Raw genomic sequence first — 17818 nt, 5'->3', positions numbered from 1 at the left:
TAGTCAAAAGTCTAAAAACAAAAACAACCCAGGCTCTTCCTCTGATGTGAAAAAAAACCCAAAACATTATTTCAAGTAAGAGGCAAGCTAATGTAGGACCACTATAGTATTGTGGCTATTTAGATGCAATTTAAAATTCAATTCATTGGGTGCACTAGCCAAAAGTCAAATTCTCAATAGACACCTGTGGCTACTGAGTACCATATTGTCTGCCAAAAGGAAAATAAAAGGACCGACGATCCAACTGTTGTTGAGGATGTGAAACAACTAGAACTCTGCTACATTGCTGATGGGAGTGTCGATTAGAACAACCACTTTGGAAAACTGGCAATGTCAACTAAAACTAATATACCCCTCATTCTAGGCCTATGGCCTAATGATTTCACTTTGGGGTATGTACTTTTTTTAGAAACAGGGTTTCACTTTGTCACCCAGACATAGCTCACTGCAGCTTCAAACTCCTGGGATCGAGGGATCTTCCCATGTCAGCCTCCTGAGTAGCTGGGACTACTGGTGCACATCACCATGCCTGGCTAGTTGTTTTTTGGGGGGTTTTGGTAGAGACGGAGCCTGCTATGTTGCCCAGGTTGGTCTCAAACCCCTGGCCCCAAGTGATCCTCCCATCTCAACCTCCCAAAGTGTTAGGATTACAGGCATGAGTCACTACTCCCAGTCCCATAATAGTGTTTATATCAGTTCTTTATTTTGAACCTGACTCAAACCTCACCTAGGTTTCTGGTTGCTAAAGACAATGAAGGTGCCAACTCCTTTGTCACTAGCGAGCAGTCATTTAGGCTTGTATGTTGCCTGAGATAATTATAGGTACTCAATCCCAGCTTTTACACTACGAGGTTCACACAGTGCACTTAGGTGGGTTTGGACTACCCAGCTTTCAGCCCACCTTCCCGCCCACCTACCCAACAGATAATTAGGTACCTTACTGCCTTAACCAGGGGCAGCCAGATGACCCGTGGTGGGCTGATTGTACACCCCTCCTTGGAATGTAAATTTAGACCACAGTGATATGGAGACTGAACATGGTGAGAGATCATTCTGGCAAGGGTGGTGTCCTTATCAGACGATTCCTACAGTGGCTCCTTTCCCATGACTTTTTGCTTCCAGCCTGCAGCCCATTTCCAAGCCAGCTCTCTGGTCTTTTTCATCTACGTCATGCTCCTGCTAGCCTTCCTGTAACTCCCCTCAGCTGGGTCTGTTTCTGTTGCTTGCTACCAGCAAACACTTAACTAATCTGACACAGCCCATCTCAATGTAGCTGTGTGATTTGAGGGACATCAGAAGAGAATCCCTGATCTTACCATGGTACTGGAATTTCCTTTGGATTAACACATCGGAAGCTGCTATTATAAAAGAGCAAATATTATTTAGGCAAGGTTACAAGTGAAACTCTTTATTTCCTGTGCCTGGAAGGGTAATCATCTTGCAAGGGTAATCTCCCTTCACATGTCAGAGAGACGGGCAGAATGGGACATAAGATGAGTAAAGGGCATCAGGGTGGATTGGGAGGGAATGAAAGGTCTGTGAGACTGGATTCTTCAAGATTTCAAGGGTGAGCGAATCTGAAGGCTCTGGGTGCTCAGAGAGAAGCATGAGTTCCCAAGACGCCAGGGAGGGGAAGAAAATGGAGCAAAATGGACCAGGAGATGCTGAAGACAGCTCTGTGCTGTTACCCGGTGGCAGCCATACACGTACGCGCAGACAGCCACAAGGGGGCGTTGCTGGAACTCCGAGAGAGGATTTAAAGAGAGTGATGCAAGTGTCAAGGGTCTCCCGTTCAGGAGAGCTGTGTGACTGGAGCTTGGATTCATCTTAGGAGGAAAAGACTTTTAAAGGCGTAACGGAGATAGAAAGGAAGGAGGATGTAGAAATTTCTACTACTGTCCGGAAAGAGCAATAGATGTGGGGCAGGTGAGGGTTCCGGGCTCCCGAGCAGCAGGACTCTTCCCTCAGGCTGCAGCCCCAGGGCCTGTTGGACCATCTCCCAGATTCCGATGCCCTTCACCTCTGGCAGCCTGCTGACGTCCGTCCGGGGTCCATTGGTAGCCTGGATGGCAGGCCAGGGAGTCTGTGTAACTTCAGTTCCAACCTGCCTGACACTGAGAGGTGAATTCACTCTAAGTGTCGCAAATCATTAGGCACAATGTCAGATAGATGAGAGTCATCATAAAGACCGAGTATACTCTTTGAAATAAATTCTTATTGAAATGTAACACATATGTAGAAAACTCAGTGCAGAAATCATAAGCGTACTGCTCCGCACTGTTCGCAGTGAAAATGCTCCTTCCAAAAGCGTGGAGAAACAAAACTACCAGCGCCCAGACGTTCCCCTAGTCACGTTCCCTTCCGGCGACAGCCCCTATACACACATAAGCGTGGATGCAATCCCAGCTTCTCCACCATGGATTAACTTTACCTGGTTTTGGAACTTCATATAAATGAGAGCATACGATATGAGCTTTCTGGCTTCTTTTGATCAATGACATATTTCTGAAATTCAGGTGTGCTGCTGTGGGAAGCATTAGGTTGTCATTCTCATTTCCTGATAGTATTTCATTGAATGAGTATACCACCACTTGAGCCCCGGAGTTGGAGGTTGCTGTGAGCTGTGATGCACGGCACTCTACCCGGGGCAACAGCTTGAGGCTCTGTCTCTCAAAAAAAAAAAAAAAAACATACATATGTATATATATATATATTCTACTCACAACAGATATATATTATGGATAGTCAGGTTATTCCACTGGGATGATTACAAATAGTGGTACTGTGCATTTCTGTTGGGTATATACCTAGCAGAAGACTTCTGGGTTGGTAATACTGTTTTTGGTCATAAATGAGGCATAACCATAAATTGACTATATCAAGATTCTTACATGACTTTTTTGTACCTGAAAAAGGCAATTCCAAATGTGTTTTGAGCAACAGTGTTAGTAAAATAAATATATAGGCTTCTTGAAGAAATTACTGAAAAGGAAAGTGTAATGAGTTCTTGCCTAATTGCATTTAATGTAGCACTTTGATACTAGAGTAGGGGAGACCAAATCAAACCACCAAATGAATGAACAAAACTACAACTTAGAAATGGAAAACAATTTATATGACATTTCCAAATTGATTAAAGATATACACAGGATAAATGTTTGGGTCAAAAAACATGCATATGTAACTTTTCTATCCTAAGCCAGTTAGGGGCAGCTCTTTGTGGCCCCAGGCCAGACTCTTACCACTGTACTGTAATACTGTCCCCCAAGGCATGAGACTATTTAGAAATCATCTTATGTAATTTTTCATGTGTATGTTAATGACATGATTTTTTTTTGAGACATAGTCTCACTCTGTCACCCTGGCTAAAGTGCTGTGGCATCACAGCTCACAACAACCTCAAACTCCTAGGCTCAAGTGATCCTCTTGCCTCAGCCTCCCGAGGAGCTGGGACTATAGGTGCCCACCATAACACCCAGCTTATTTTTCTATTTTTAGGAGAGACAGGGTCTTGCTCTTGCTCAGGCTGGTCTTGAACTCCTGAGCTCAATCAAGCAGTCTACCCTCCTCGGACTCCCAGAGTGCCAGGATTACAGGCATGAGCCACTGCACTCCACCTTTAACAACAGAATTTTTATGAGGCACAGATATGATGTTGAAAAATGTAAGAATTCCAAAACATTATTCCATAAATTACTACTCCAATCTGCAACCCTGTTTTCTGTATGAAAAAAGAACCCTTATTTGTAAACATATACAAAAATCCTAAACTCCACGATACCTTACCATTCCCTGACCAGACAGAAGCATCCACATACCATCTGCACAACACTTTGAATGGAGACAGAAGACAGCTATTAGCATTTACGGTCATGGTCTGACTGAATTAAAGACAAAAAAGGTCCAACTCATTTATGTTGGCTTCTGAGACATTTACCCAGTCTGAGCCTTCTTGATATTTTTGGAGGGCCTCAGACTTGTCAAAGGAGTAAAAAGAAATCTCACTTAAAATCATGACAGTGGGATAAATTCTCCAACATTCAATAAGGGCCAGTTTTTAAAACAGAAACATGTGTCTGACCATGATTCCTGCACTGTTCCTTCTTGGGGAGAAACTAACAGTGCTTTGGACCATTGGTCTGATAGTTTCCACTTTCCACAAGAACTGCATTTACTCGAAATGATACTAGATAGTCATTATCCAATTCACCCTGTTAAGCTTCCAAAACACTTAAATATTCTCAAAGGCAAGGCTATTGGACTCATAAACAAATAACCACTTTTGGAGGAGAGTATCAAATTTAACGTGTCCCCAAACTTCTTCAAAACATGCAAGAATTTCAGTCTATGTTTGTTTATTTTGCAGAAATTGGATTACCTAACTAATATCTTATGGTCTGTTGGGAACAGGATTTAAACAGCAGTCCTGGAAAAGTAAGTTTCAGAAAGCAGTAGTCCTCTTCACTCAGAGAAGGTGAACCGGACCTGTATTGAGGATGGCAATGATATTCACAATGTCACAGACTTGTAAGGGGCCACCCCTCTAGTCTATCTTGCTGATTGTCACGTCCTCATCTAACGGGTTCTAGAAAGCTGAGTCTGATGTTGGGGAGTGATTTCTCATGGGCCTCTTGTCTTTCTGCCCCTCTTCTGCACAAAGGCATAAGCAACTTTTGTTCTGTACTATTTTTTTTTTTTATGTTTTAAGGTAGTTTAATGATAACTTTAAGTACTTATCTTCTCAATGATGTTTGTATCATGAACGGCCCGGGAAAGCAGAGTTAGTGTTTTCTTGCAGAGGGCAGATTTGTTTCCTGACCAAGATGATGAAGATATTGTCTCTTTCCAGGACAAAGTTTGGAAAGGTTGCTCTCAGGCCTGTCATAAGATTTAGACTTTCCCAAACTTAGGGTTCCTTGGCTTTGGCACAAGCCCACTGTGTACCTTGCATCCAGGACACAGCTCTGCCTGGCCCGCTCCCTGTGAGACTCGGGGTGGGCTGAGGGGAAGGGGCCTGAGCAGGAAGCTGGCACTGCCTGCTGTGCTGTGCATGCTGAAGGCCTTCATCTCACGGGCCTTGTGGTTTCTACCAATAGCTATGAAACCATAACAGGCCAACTTGTGTGCTTGTAGTTCAGGGACATGTCAGACCATTCACGTTCTCAACATCTGAAACATCTGCAGGTAAAAATATTCCATATTCATCCCATAGATATTCCGAGCCTTCAAGAAAAAGAGGCTCCCTTGGGCCAGCTCCGAGGTCGGTACAGTCTTGGGGAGGCATCAAGTACCAGAGAAGAGAATGAGAGGGATCGCTCAAGACCCTTCTGTCATCGTACAGAAGAGGTAGCTCTCCACCCAGGGTCTGAAGTCTCCTGAGGTCTGTAATGGAGGGACAAGGGGGACCTTTCTGGCCACAAGAAGTCTTTTTTCAGACCCCAGAGCCATAGTGGATATCTGATAGGACCCACATGCTGGGCAGAGGCCCGACAGGCTGGGTCAGGAGAACAGAGGCCATGAGGAGGACCCAGGCCCGGGCTTCAGAAGACTGGTAGTGACACGAGGATAAAAGACATGAGTCACAAAAGTGCAAGCACAAACAGCCAGTAGGACCTGGCAAGGTGCCTGATGTCACAGGAAATCAGAGGGGCATACGGGGAAACAGCAAGGAGCCAGCATTGCCCCCCCCCATTAGATTGTCTGCATTGGTTTGCTAATGTGACATGTTGCCAGAAGGTGAGGAAATATGCGCTGTCATTCCCCTGTTAGTGGGCCTGTGAATGGTACGGCCACTTAGGAGGGGAGCTGGCAGTTATCTATTACAATGAAAAAATATATGCATTTCCCTATGGGGCAAATTTCAGGCAAGGGTGCAGCCCACAACCTCGGAAGGCACGTGTTTTCCTCTTGAAAATGGATGGAGGAGAAAGAAAAGCACATGAGATGACATCTCCAGGGCAAGAGCTGGCATGCCCCGGCCACGTGGTGTTAGCTGCTGCGGGGTGTTTTTACATGGTGTGAGGTAGGCTGCTGTGTTGCTATCCTCATTCTGGGAAATCTGAGGCAGGCAGAGGGGAGGTGATGTCACCAGGCTTTCTGAACCTGCTCTGCCATCTGGGAGGGAGTGGGAGGAGGCCACACTCTTGTCGGAGGCAAAACATAATCCTCCCACAGACGGATGCCTCTGACGCGTAGTGAGCGGAGTCCCTGAGCCTGCCCCAAACTGTGCAGCTGTAGTAGCAATGCCACTCTGGAACCCACTGCTTCTGGCCCCATCTTGGTTTTGAAGTCCAAGAGCAGTTCGATGGTATACAGATTGAATCGCTACAGGACTACTAGGAGGACATTTTATATACTTCCGAAAGTTTAATGCATCAAGCTCCGAATGGTTGTATTTTAAACATTTGTGATGATAATCTTTTTAAAAAATGTATGGTCCATTTTCTTATTATTTTGTTAACATTGTATTGTGGAGAATTTCAATCATCTGAAAAAACAGCCCAGTTAGTACTACGGAATCCCATGTACTCATCACCCAGTTTTAGCAGCTATCAACTGACGGCGCATCTTGTTTCCTCTAGATCAGAAGTTGACAAACTACAACTTATAGACCAAATCTGGCCAGCTGCGTGCTTTAAAATAAAGTCTTTCTTTCTTTTTTTGACACAGAGTCTCAAGCTGTCACCCTGGGTATTAAAATAAAATCTTATTAGAATGCAGCCGCCTTCGTTCATCTGAAGATTGTCTATATTTGCTTTTGGGCTACAATGGCAGAGTTGAGTTGTGGTGACAGAGATGTCTAGCCAATAAAGCCCCAAATATTTACTATACAGCTCATTCCAGAAAAAGCTTATCATTTCCTGTTCTAGACACCCCTCTCCCCCATGTTATTTTGAAACAAATCCCAGACATCATGTCATTTCATCTGTAAGTCTGTATTTCAGCGTAAATCTCTAAAGGGAAAAATTCTTTCTTTCAGGAAAGCATAACCCCACTATCATTATCACCCCTAAAAATATTGCTTACTATTGTCAAATTACAAGTGCTCAAATTTCTAATTGTCGCCTTGTTTTCTTAAACAGTAAATACTCAAGACTCTAGATGGGGCCAGTGCTCAAGTGTCACCTTCTCATGTTGCTCTTCAGAGATAAAGGAGGGACATTCAAGGTTTTTTAAAGATGTAAGACAATTCTGAGACTAGTCTTAAGGTTACTGCAACATGACGCAGAGTTCTTTGTTCCAGGAGTGAGCTATATAATTAAAGGCACAAGCTTCCCAGGGTCCCCCACTCTAGATAGTTTTGGATCACTTCATTGGCCACTTCCTTGGCCTTTGGTCAGGAAGACAGGAGAAGTGGTGCTGTGAGGAAGGAGTAGCATCCCTCCTCCTTGGCCATGTAGCTGGACACAACCACCCCCTTGTGAATTACTGGAAGAGGATCCTTGCAGGCCAAGGACCACATAGCCTGAAAGAGTGAGGGCTGTTCTCCTGGTTAATTTCTTCACTTCCACAGAGTTCCTGACCAATACTGCCTGTGGAACAGGAAGGGAGAGGGTCATGCCACCTGGGTCACATATGCTGACAGGTGCCTACTTCCTTGCCTTTGAAAACTCCTAACAACATCATTCAGTACCCTTCCTTGCTGATGCAGTCTCAAAATCTTCAACGCAGGGCTTTAGCTAGTCTTTGACATATAGCCTTAGACAGGAGGCAAAACTGGGGGCTTAGGCCATGATTATTTCAATATGTGGATATTAACCCATCAGGCTGGAGGATGTGGGGACATCTAGTGAATGTCATCTAGTGTACTGAAGGAAACAGGCAAATGCTACTCAGTGGTAACTTGGGCAGCACGAAGGTTAATGGAAAGTTGAAGATCAGGGTTTACTTGAAGGCCTAGTCTGCACAGCTGTGTAATTTTCTCTATGCTTAGCAATCTGGAAACACAACAGAGCAAAGAAGGAAGTTGGGCAGTGGGAGGCTCTGCCTGGTGGTGATGGAAGGACATAACAGCCTGGGCCTTGAGGGGCATCGACAAGAATGTCGTTAAAGAGAGGATGGGTTCTGGTTATATTTTGTTAGAGAAGAAAGTCAAGCCAGGAAGAAGCCAAGAGATGGGGATAAATTGAGATGTCAAGGGAATAGGGCCAAAGAGTAAGCGCAGAGGGAGTAAGAAGAGGAGAGACCAGGAAGCCCAGTGGGATGTTGGAGTACAAGAGCTCACAGGCAGTTGTCACTGCAGGTGACAGGCAGGTATACTGAAGAAGATTACTGGGAGGCTAAGAATATTATATACAAAGATTCTTAATGTTCTTGAGCAAATGCCTAAAAATGCAGTGTATAGAAATTATACAGAACAGATTACAAATGAGAAGCTGACGATGGTTAAAGCAGAACCAGATGTTAAAAAATTAGAAGACCAACTTCAGAATGGCCAAATAGAAGAGGTGATTCTTCAGGCTCCAAATGAACTAAATCTGGCAAGAAAAATGATGTAATGGTAACCACGGGAGCCATTACTAGAAGAGCCTCCTGCCCGTCAGTGGAAATGGCCAGTATAATCATCATTAAATGACTTTAGTGGGTTGATGGGAAATTGATGTAGTTTAGCATTTCTATTATGTTAAAAATGTGTCTAAATTATTGATGCTATCAAACTGATGCAGAACATAGTTAAGAGACTTGTTAAAATCAGTAACTGTGGTGATAAGTCCTCGTGCATCAGTTTTGATTTGTAAGGTAGTCACACAGATTATTTTGAAGATGATATTTCTTTGAACAAAGAAGTTGTGGGAAGACTTTAAAATTATTTAGAAAAATTCTTACAGGTCTTCAGTGCAGAGGACATAATGGAAAAGTGAATGGCTGCAGGGTGCTGTGGTAGCATTATGTGGGCATGCACGGTGCAGCGGGGTCGGCGGCCCCCCAAGCCAAAAAAAAAAAAACAAACTTGAAAAGTGAAGTATCTTTAGTAGTATCTTCAATATGCTATTGAATTTTTTAATTTATTCTGACAAAGATAAAAGGCACTTAATTATTACTGTCTAAACAAATTTTAGAAGTCACTGCAATAAAATGGTAAGAGTGAAGAGCTTCATATTTGATAAATAGCAAAAGTAGCTGCGGATAAAATTGGAAATTGTGGTCAGTCTCCTTGGCTATGATATTATATAAAGTAAAATGTAAATATATAATTATATACTGATTACTAAGTTTAAAAAAAAAAAGTTCAGCAGCAATGGTCAAATCCAGGGTGGCTACTGTGTGGTGACTGAGGAGGAGGTGACAGTGACGGGGTAGAGGAGGTTAAGAACTGTGAGGCTAGAATCTTGGGTGGGTATTTGCACAGATATCACCACTGTGGTTGATGACAATGGCTTGGAAAGACACAGGGCTGTAGAATATTTAACCACATCTCTACAGAACAGTGGCTTTGACATTGAAGTAGAGAAACCAGACTGTGAATAAGAGTGGAGGGAAGGGAATGCCTCAACTCCAGATCCTGCCATATGTACAGTGTGGGGAAAAGAGCAGCTGCCATTGGCTAAGGCTGCAGGGAGACAGGTGTCCCTGGGAGAGAGTCCAGTTTCAGCTAAGCTTGAGAGATGGAGGAAGAAACCTTTGGCTTGAATGATGATGGAAGGGGTTGTGTACCAGACAATGGAGCATGTATGATGGGGGGGGTTGAAACAGTGGGGGTTGGCATCAAGAGGAGGGATCCTGAACCGTGTGGGGATAAGGGGGAGAAATAGGGGGCTAACAAGAGGGGTTTGTAGGTTGACTAGGGGCTGGGACAACAGATATGGAAGTTATGCCTGAATTTCCTTAGCTGCCCTTAGGTTTTGCAAAGGAATCCAAGTATGATTCAGCCCTGGTGCGGGCTAGAGCCCCATGATATTATAGGCTGTTGACTGGAATTCGCAGCAATATGTTGCTATTTTAAGGATCCAAGAAGTTAGTCTCCAAGACTATGGTCTTGTGGTAGAAATGGAAGAGGCAGCTCCCAGGGGTCAAGGTGGGTGATCACTTGGGTCTGCACTGTGCTCTGTTTGAAATCCTAGATAGGCCGAGATAGGGCTTATTTTTCTCTTCCTTAGTAAAATGCCCAGCAGTGACCAGTCTGGGACAGGGTGGAGACTCCACAACATCACTAGGGGCCCAGGGTTCCTCCTGTTGTCTTCTTCCCCATAGAGCATGGGTATTGTCCTCCTGATCACAAGGTGGCTCCCAGAGCTCCTGCCTTTCAACACATTGCAAGCAGGAAGAAAGAGGAAAAGGAATGGCAAAAGGGGACTGCCAGCTGTGAGCTCCCTTTAAGGATCCTTTCTGGAAATCCCACCAATGACTTCAGCTTACATCTCAGGGGCCTCCCCATCTGGAAGAGTCTGGGGAATGTAGTGTTGTAGTTGAGCACGTTGTCTACCCCCTAAACAATAGGTTACATGTGGTTAAACTAGGAAGGAAAAGGTGAGAAGGGATGTTGGGCAGGCAACTAGCAACTTCTGCTACAGATATTACAGAAATATGAAATGTTGTTTATTATTCAGCTGAGCTTTGTGCGCTGATTTTCTGTCTATATGCACCATGATTCTGTCTACATGCAGCATGATTCTTAGGCCTCCTCATTTCATTTCTGGTTCAACATTTCTTCCTTTAACCTGGCTTACTGTCTTTCCCTGTAAATTCTCCCTTCCAGCTTCCTTTATTCTAAGCCACAACTATGCTCTCAAATGTCCTTAGTCACAAAGAGAGAGGGGGTCTTCTTTAAGTTCTACCACAGTAGGAGAAATCACTTGTATCAGTCAGCTTTTGCTGTGTAACAAACCACCCCAGAATTTAGTGGCTTAAAACAACCATTTTATTATCTCTTATGAAACTGTGGGCTTATGTGCCTTTGCTGGGCAGTTTTCACTTGGTCTCAGCAAGAACACTATTGGGGGATTTCTATAACTAGCAGTTTTGCAAACAGACACATTTAGAGTCCTGTATAGACTGTGTATGCCAAAATTCTCTCACACTAGACGAAAACAATGTGGTCCCCCATCTTAAAATATTGTGGATACTAGTTTTATTAAAGAGAACATTGTTGGCTTGGTGCCTGTGGCTCAAGCAGCTAAGGCGCCAGCCATGTACACCTGAGCTGGCGGGTTCGAATCCAGCCTGGGCCCACCAAACAACAATGACGACTGCAACCAAAAAACAGCTGGGCATTGTGGCGGGCACCTGTGGTCCCAGCTACTTGGGAGGCAGAAGCAGGAGAATCACCTGAGCCCAGGAGTTGGAGGTTGCTGTGAGCTGTGATGCCACAGCACTCTACCCAGGGTGACAGCTTGAGGCTCTGTCTCAAAAAAATAAATAAATAAATAAAAATAAAGAGAACCTTGTCGAAGAAGAATTATAAGGGTTTTGGCATTTAAAAACATCCCCTTAAGAGTGAAGCTATAAATTTTAAATGTTAGTAAGAAGACCACCTTCTCTCTTTCCATCCTCCCATAGCTCAATACCTGATTACTTTGAGGAGCAAATATCTGGGGGACCTTCTGTTTAGGAGTCGTCTTGGACCTGTTTCTGATGCAGAATCTTAAGCAGACTATAATTTGATCCTGAGGAATACACTCAGGATTCCCACACAAAGGTCTTTTTGAATTTGGAAAAAAGGAGAAATAGAATATAAGGCATCAGTCTTTCTCTGAGTCCTTCCTCCTGGAAATTTGGTTTTAGGTAGTTCTTTGAGGCCTTGAATTTAACAATATGCTCATCTGGGTTCCAGTCATGAGGCCCCATCAGAGAAAGTACTTTAAAAAATTTTTAAGAATGTGAAGTACTTTCATGGAGAAAAGGATATAAACTACATTTTTCAGAAAAAGAAATAATCCTACACAGAAGTAAACATAGAATCACACACAGATGTAAACATATTTTCTTAAATAGGAATTAAACCAGAACAAAAGCAATTAGCCAATTATTTGGATATCATTGTTACAAAGAATTGAAATACACAAGCTCGGCTACGACACATCAGGCTGAGGCACTTAAGTGAAAGTCTATCTTTGATGTTATAGCTTCCACGAACGGCCATAGACGTCACACAGTTAAATGTTCTTCCGTGCTTGTTTTTGTTATTCTAGAAATGTTACATAGAGAAGTTCATCAATTCATGTAGACAAATCAGATACGCTGGGAAGGAAAGATGAACTGGCATTTCCACAATTTATAACATACCATGGAAAAATTAGCTATGAATGAGAAGACACAGTGCACTATATTTAAAGCAAATATTGGCATATCTGATAAAAAGAGAGGCATCTTACAATAACATTTCTGCTGGGACAACTTTTTAGCTTGTATTTCTAAAATGGAAGGGGGGGTTCCTATGATGCAATATCAAAAAACAAGGAGCTGACATAAAAAGCCAAATGTAAAGATAATAACATTCAATTGTCCACAGATAAAAGGCCATCTGGACATAAGCCTGAAACGAGCAAGACTCCGTCCACTGCAATTTCTCCGGTTTGGCCCTTGCCACGTTCAGCTTCAAAAATGATCTAATAATGGAGAAGAAATTAAAAAATTACTTCAAAGTATTCAAAAGAATGAGATAATCAAACTATTTAATAGCTATTCACAAGTACTAAGTTTATGCGTCCCTACTGCTTAGAAATCAGCTTTGACATTCAATGCACCCGTATGCTAGTAACACACATTTTCCAAATGCCAAGTGTCCACGCTGCGAGTTATGTTCAGAGGAAACAGGGTCACAGCAAAGAATTCTGAAAATGTGCGTAAAGCTGATAAGGGTCAGGTTTAAAAGTGAATTTTGGAATTCTCACTCAAAGAAAAAGAAAAACAAAACCCAGAAAATGTTCTATGGTTTTATTTATAAAAGCCAGTTTAGAAGAAATTTAATTTTCCCATGAACATACAATAGAAAACTATGTAGTCCAAAGGGAATTACTTTGATATATTTAGATGTTGGTAGTTTGTAGTAACATAACTGTTTTTTTTCCTAAATATCAGTTTATATATTTGGAGAGCATCTAGAATATCATTGTTTTCATGTGTTGAAAAATGTTTCATAATGTGCTAAGGTCGTTTTTATCTAAGAAATTTATTAATAGTCAAAAGAGAAACAAACTTGTTTATATGTTAGAAATTTCTAAGGTCTAGAGAACATAGGATGCATAATAAAAAATTATCTTCAAATTGGACACAAAATGATGGGACTCATTTAATAAAATTAAGGATATACAGTGACTATTTTATAATCATCCGCCTATCCCAATATATTTTATAATCATCCGCTTATCCCAATATATTTTAAAATTAATATGATTAAGTTAAATGTTTGTTAAATATTCGCATGAGTTTTTTCAGTATTATAATGCTTAACAAAATAAACAGTACATGTTAATTCTATAATCAGAGAAAACACAAAATATTTCAAAAATTCAACAACTATGAAAATAATAATAGCTATGATTTATGGAGCATCTACCCAGTAACATTCACTGTAAGGAGAAATATCTTTCCTATGCCACCCATATGTCTCCCAAAAAGGGGGGAAGAGGCCTAGTGGGTTCTATAATTCTCAATACCAGGAACAAGCAGATTCAGAGGACAGCACAATGATTCTCATTCAAAGACTCTTAAGGGTACTTTGAAACAAAAGAATAATCTGTAATATGTTATTCTTTAAAATGACATGCATACTTGTTGTATCAAAATGAAATTCACCATGAACCTATGTGTACTGTGATTATAAAAAGATTAAAATATGTATTCACGTGGAAAGTAAAATGCAAAAAATGAAGGCCCTTGTGTTCCTGTGGTATGATTACAGTTCTTCACTAATTTTCAATAAAGTAATTTCTCTTTGTTTCTCTAAACTTTTAATAAATCCAAAATGATATCAATTGACACTTTTAAAATGCCCCTAGCACTGTTTGCCACAGGACTGAAGGATTCAGGGCCGGGGTCTGAGCACCTGTCTTCACATAGCACTGTTGGGTTACAGTGTGATTGCTGGCCAGACTCTTTGGGGGACATATTTTTTTAAAAACGGTGCATTTTAATCAATCACTGTTTTGGTTGGTATACCCTCTCCACAAGCTACCATGTCATAGAAAAAATATTTCCTAGCACGTGAATTTAGTCAACATGGAAGTATTTCTGAATTCTGTGCAGAGGCATATTTCAATTCTCCCACAGGGGATGTCACCCATATATAGCGTGGCTCAGTGCCACAGTACCCAAACCATGCCACAGATACAGCAAGGGAAAGGTGTGGATTGGATTTTATCATTTTGAATGTACTGCAGTGAGAATAAATCTGAATTAATGTGTGTATCAGTCTTAAACACCGCTGCTTTCATGGCAAGAGGAAGAGGGGTCAGGAAATTCATTAACTATCACCCCACATAGACTTCTATCATATTTATAGTCATGTCTTAAGATGTTCTGCTTTAATTAAAGTGTGACAAGTAAACGAACAGAGGTTAAATTTAATGGGTGACACACTGGAGACTAGCTTTCTAGTTTGATGCCTATTATCGAGAAATAGGGTTTTACCTCCATCAATCATCATCTTTCACAAGCGAAGTATAAATAGAATTCCAATTTGTGGATCTACTAATTATCACCTCTTCATGTACATCCTTCTGGCTTTTGCCCTATCTTTCGCCATCCCACCTTGACCAAACTTTTCACGAGGGTCCACAGTGGCTGACCCCAGGTTCTAATCCCTTCCCTCCTTATCTTTCCATAGTATGTGTGACCTTTGGTTCTTTCTCTCCAAAGAAACACTCCCGCAAAGATCACCAGCCACCTTCTGGTGGTCAAACTCAATAGTCTCTTTGTCATGCTTATCCTATTTGCTTTTTCTTACTGTTTTATCCCATTGGCCAACTTTCTCTTAAAACTCTGTTTTCTTTGCCTTTGTTAAACCCACTGTGTAATGAAGAATTAACTCAGCAGGGTGGCGCCTCTGGCTCAGTGGGTAGGGCGCCCGCCCCAGATACGGAGAGTGGAGGGTTCAAACCAGGCCCCAGCCAAACTGCAACAAAAAAATAGCCGGGTGTTGAGGCAGGTGCCTGTAGTCCCAGCTACTCAGGAGGCTGAGGCAAAGAATTGCCTAAGCCCAGGAGTTGGAGGTTGCTGTGAACTGGGATACCACAGCACTCTACCGAGGGCAACAAAGTGAGACTATCTCTAAAAAAAAAAAAAATAGAATTAACTCAGCAGGTCTAAGTTGGCCAAACCCTACAGTACATCAGGGGTCCTCAAACTTTTTAAACAGGGGGCCAGTTCACTGTCCCTCAGTCCGTTGGCCAGACTGCAGGCCCCGGGACGAGTCAGCTGCTAAGCAGGACAGACAGTGGCGGCAAAAACACCCGGTGGCCGGATAAATGTCCTAAGTGGGCTGCATGTGGCCCGTGGGCCGTAGTTAGAGGACGCCTGCCCTACATATTCCAAAGAAAGGTTTGATTCTTGCTAATTCATAGGCGATCAGCTCTAAGCCCTTGGAATATCCTACCTGATTATGAGTGCTTTTGTCTACCTGAGGCCTTGGGCCACATGACATATCTTATGCTTATCATGTGATTTATGATAAGGGTGTGGGTCACATGGTATCAACTTGACTCTGGAGAGGCTGGGGACTGGATAACTACAGTTAGGTGCACAAGTGGTCATGTGGGTAGGCCAACCTCCAACTAAAACCTTGGACACCAAGGCCTGAGTGAACTTCCCCAGGGGGGCGATATTTCACTGTCATACATGGTTGCTAGGAGAATTAAGAGCTGTTCCTGTGACTCCGCAAGAGGAAAGCTGCAAGTGTGTGTCTGGTCTCTGCTGGAGTCTGGCCCACGTGCCTCTTCCCTTTGCTGATTTTAATCTCATTAAGCCATCACTGTTACCAGCCACTGTTAACCTGAATGGCCATTTCATGCAGGACGCGGTTGGTCAGGCCCTATCAAGGTGGGAGGGCCTACATGCCAACATCTTGGGATCGTTTATTCATTTCCAAGGTCTACTTTCATAGATAGGTTGGGGAACAGGATTCCATGGTACCGGCCAAGGACCCAGGGCACTCTGTGCACCCAGTAAAGTGTTGACTAACAAGAAATTCAGTCTAGAATAAAAATGCTTTGAAGATATAACCTCTTTAAGATAGGAAGATATTGTGTAACTTTGTAACCTATGAGGGGGAATCTGTTTAACCTGTACTATGATGACTAATATATTGCTGAGGTTTAGTTTCACTGGGAGAATAAAAAGCAACCAAGGGAAAGAGGAGGGCAGAGCAGGTCTTTGAGGAGATAGCCTGGCTGTTTTCCGGAGTTGCTGGCTTTTCTGTAAATAAAAGTGAAACTGTTCGTCTTTCATCCACTTCCCTGTTGATTGGTTTGGGTGATAGCCAGACGGACTCCTTAGTCTGCCAGCATAATTGTAAATATAACAGCTTTTCTCAGTTCTACAAGTCTTTCTAGGGCAATATTGAACCTGAGGGTGGTCTCGGGGAATCTAATAGCCACTCAATGCAGTTCAAAACACATTCTAAAAATCACTTTCTAGCTGCCATTCATTGTGCTAAATTCTGGGCATAGAATGAATGCGCAAACATTCTTTTACATATTAAGGAATGTATCACTTGGCTTGGGAGGAAGTTGGTGGGAGGAAGTTCGTGCAAGAAACCTGACACACAAGCCAGTCATTGCCAAAGAACGTGATACGCATGTGCCTGACAAGTAGCCTCGTGAGCGAGTCGTGCTGCTTAATCTCCTGGTCTATTTCACTCCAGTATAGGAGTGGGCATCGGCTCTTTAAATGTAGAGAAAAAGTGTTATTCATCTTTGTATCCTCCGATGCCTAGGTCCTTCCGTAAGTGTTTGTTTTGTTTGTTAAGTCATTGAAAAAAGAATGTAAATATTAATGATTTTTTTCCCACTTACACTTTTGATCATATCAGTTCCTTGATACAACTGAATTTTCCCTGTCTTCCATCTTTCATCCTCACTTCTTGTCTCTTCCCATGCCAGGGCATCGTTACTGTTTTTCAGAAACACTCGAAGTTTCCCTACTTTGTCTCCAGCCAGCCGGTAATCAAAGAGCAAACAGAAGTTGCTTTGGGGCTGCAGGTCAGGGAGGAGAAGTTTCAGTCGGCCAAGGTCTTTCTTGTGGCCTACCCAGGCTGGAACTGCCATATAATAGCCAACAGCTTTAAGGGAAGGAAAAAAGTCACACATTTAATGAGGCCATTGTAAAGGGTTGGGCTATGATGTATAAAATAGCTATAAAAAGCCAACACTAGTCCTATGGGGAAAGCTGACGTCTTTTTCATTTCAAACAGAGAAACAAAATTTTCATGCTAACTGTATCTTAGGGGTCATATAGGTGAAATCCTTTGTGATATAAAGAATTAAATTGACAGTCAGTTTAATTAACTGAGGAGTTTGTGCATGTTCACACAGTTGAGTAAGAGCAGATATGAGGCAAGAATCAAATTAAATAATCCTTCCGCACTGCGTGTAATCTGCAGCTGATGGATAACTTTTGTTCCAGAACTTCATTTCCACTTTGGTTTGAACCTTGGGATTCATTTCCCCATGGAGTCAAAGATATGTATGAGGACAGGCTCCTTAGTGGATCCACAGGGAGCTGTTTAGTCCGCAACAACCTGCCTTTGTACTAGTGGTTTCATGGAGCTCAAATACCATGTGTAATATATTACTCGGGTATAACTGATCCTATATCACTGATTTAGGATGATAGGAACACATCTCCTCCCACTCCTCTGAATCTTCTAAGTATCTCTCTCTCT

At 42.4% G+C, this 17818-nt stretch overlaps 1 protein-coding gene and 1 pseudogene across 2 annotated transcripts in view; one reads left to right on the top strand and one right to left on the bottom strand.

Annotated features, from left to right (window-relative positions):
- Positions 1 to 1649: 1649 nt before the first annotated feature.
- LOC105887302 lies at positions 1650 to 8561 on the top strand (annotated as a pseudogene).
- A 3873-nt stretch (positions 8562 to 12434) lies between these two features.
- Positions 12435 to 17818, bottom strand: part of EGFL6 (EGF like domain multiple 6) — a 57066-nt gene continuing 51682 nt past the window's right edge. For both annotated transcript variants that reach the window (XM_012807154.1, XM_003793060.2), the window contains 2 exons: positions 16950 to 17215; positions 12435 to 12545 (listed from right to left, as the gene is read on the bottom strand). In XM_012807154.1, the coding sequence (XP_012662608.1) occupies positions 12435 to 12545; positions 16950 to 17215 (377 nt within the window). The remainder of the gene's footprint in view (positions 12546 to 16949; positions 17216 to 17818) is intronic.

Source organism: Otolemur garnettii, unplaced genomic scaffold (assembly GCF_000181295.1).
Source record: "Otolemur garnettii isolate 467f Iridium unplaced genomic scaffold, OtoGar3 scaffold00065, whole genome shotgun sequence".
NCBI lineage: Eukaryota > Metazoa > Chordata > Mammalia > Primates > Galagidae > Otolemur > Otolemur garnettii.
This window is presented reverse-complemented; position numbering and strand designations above follow the sequence as displayed.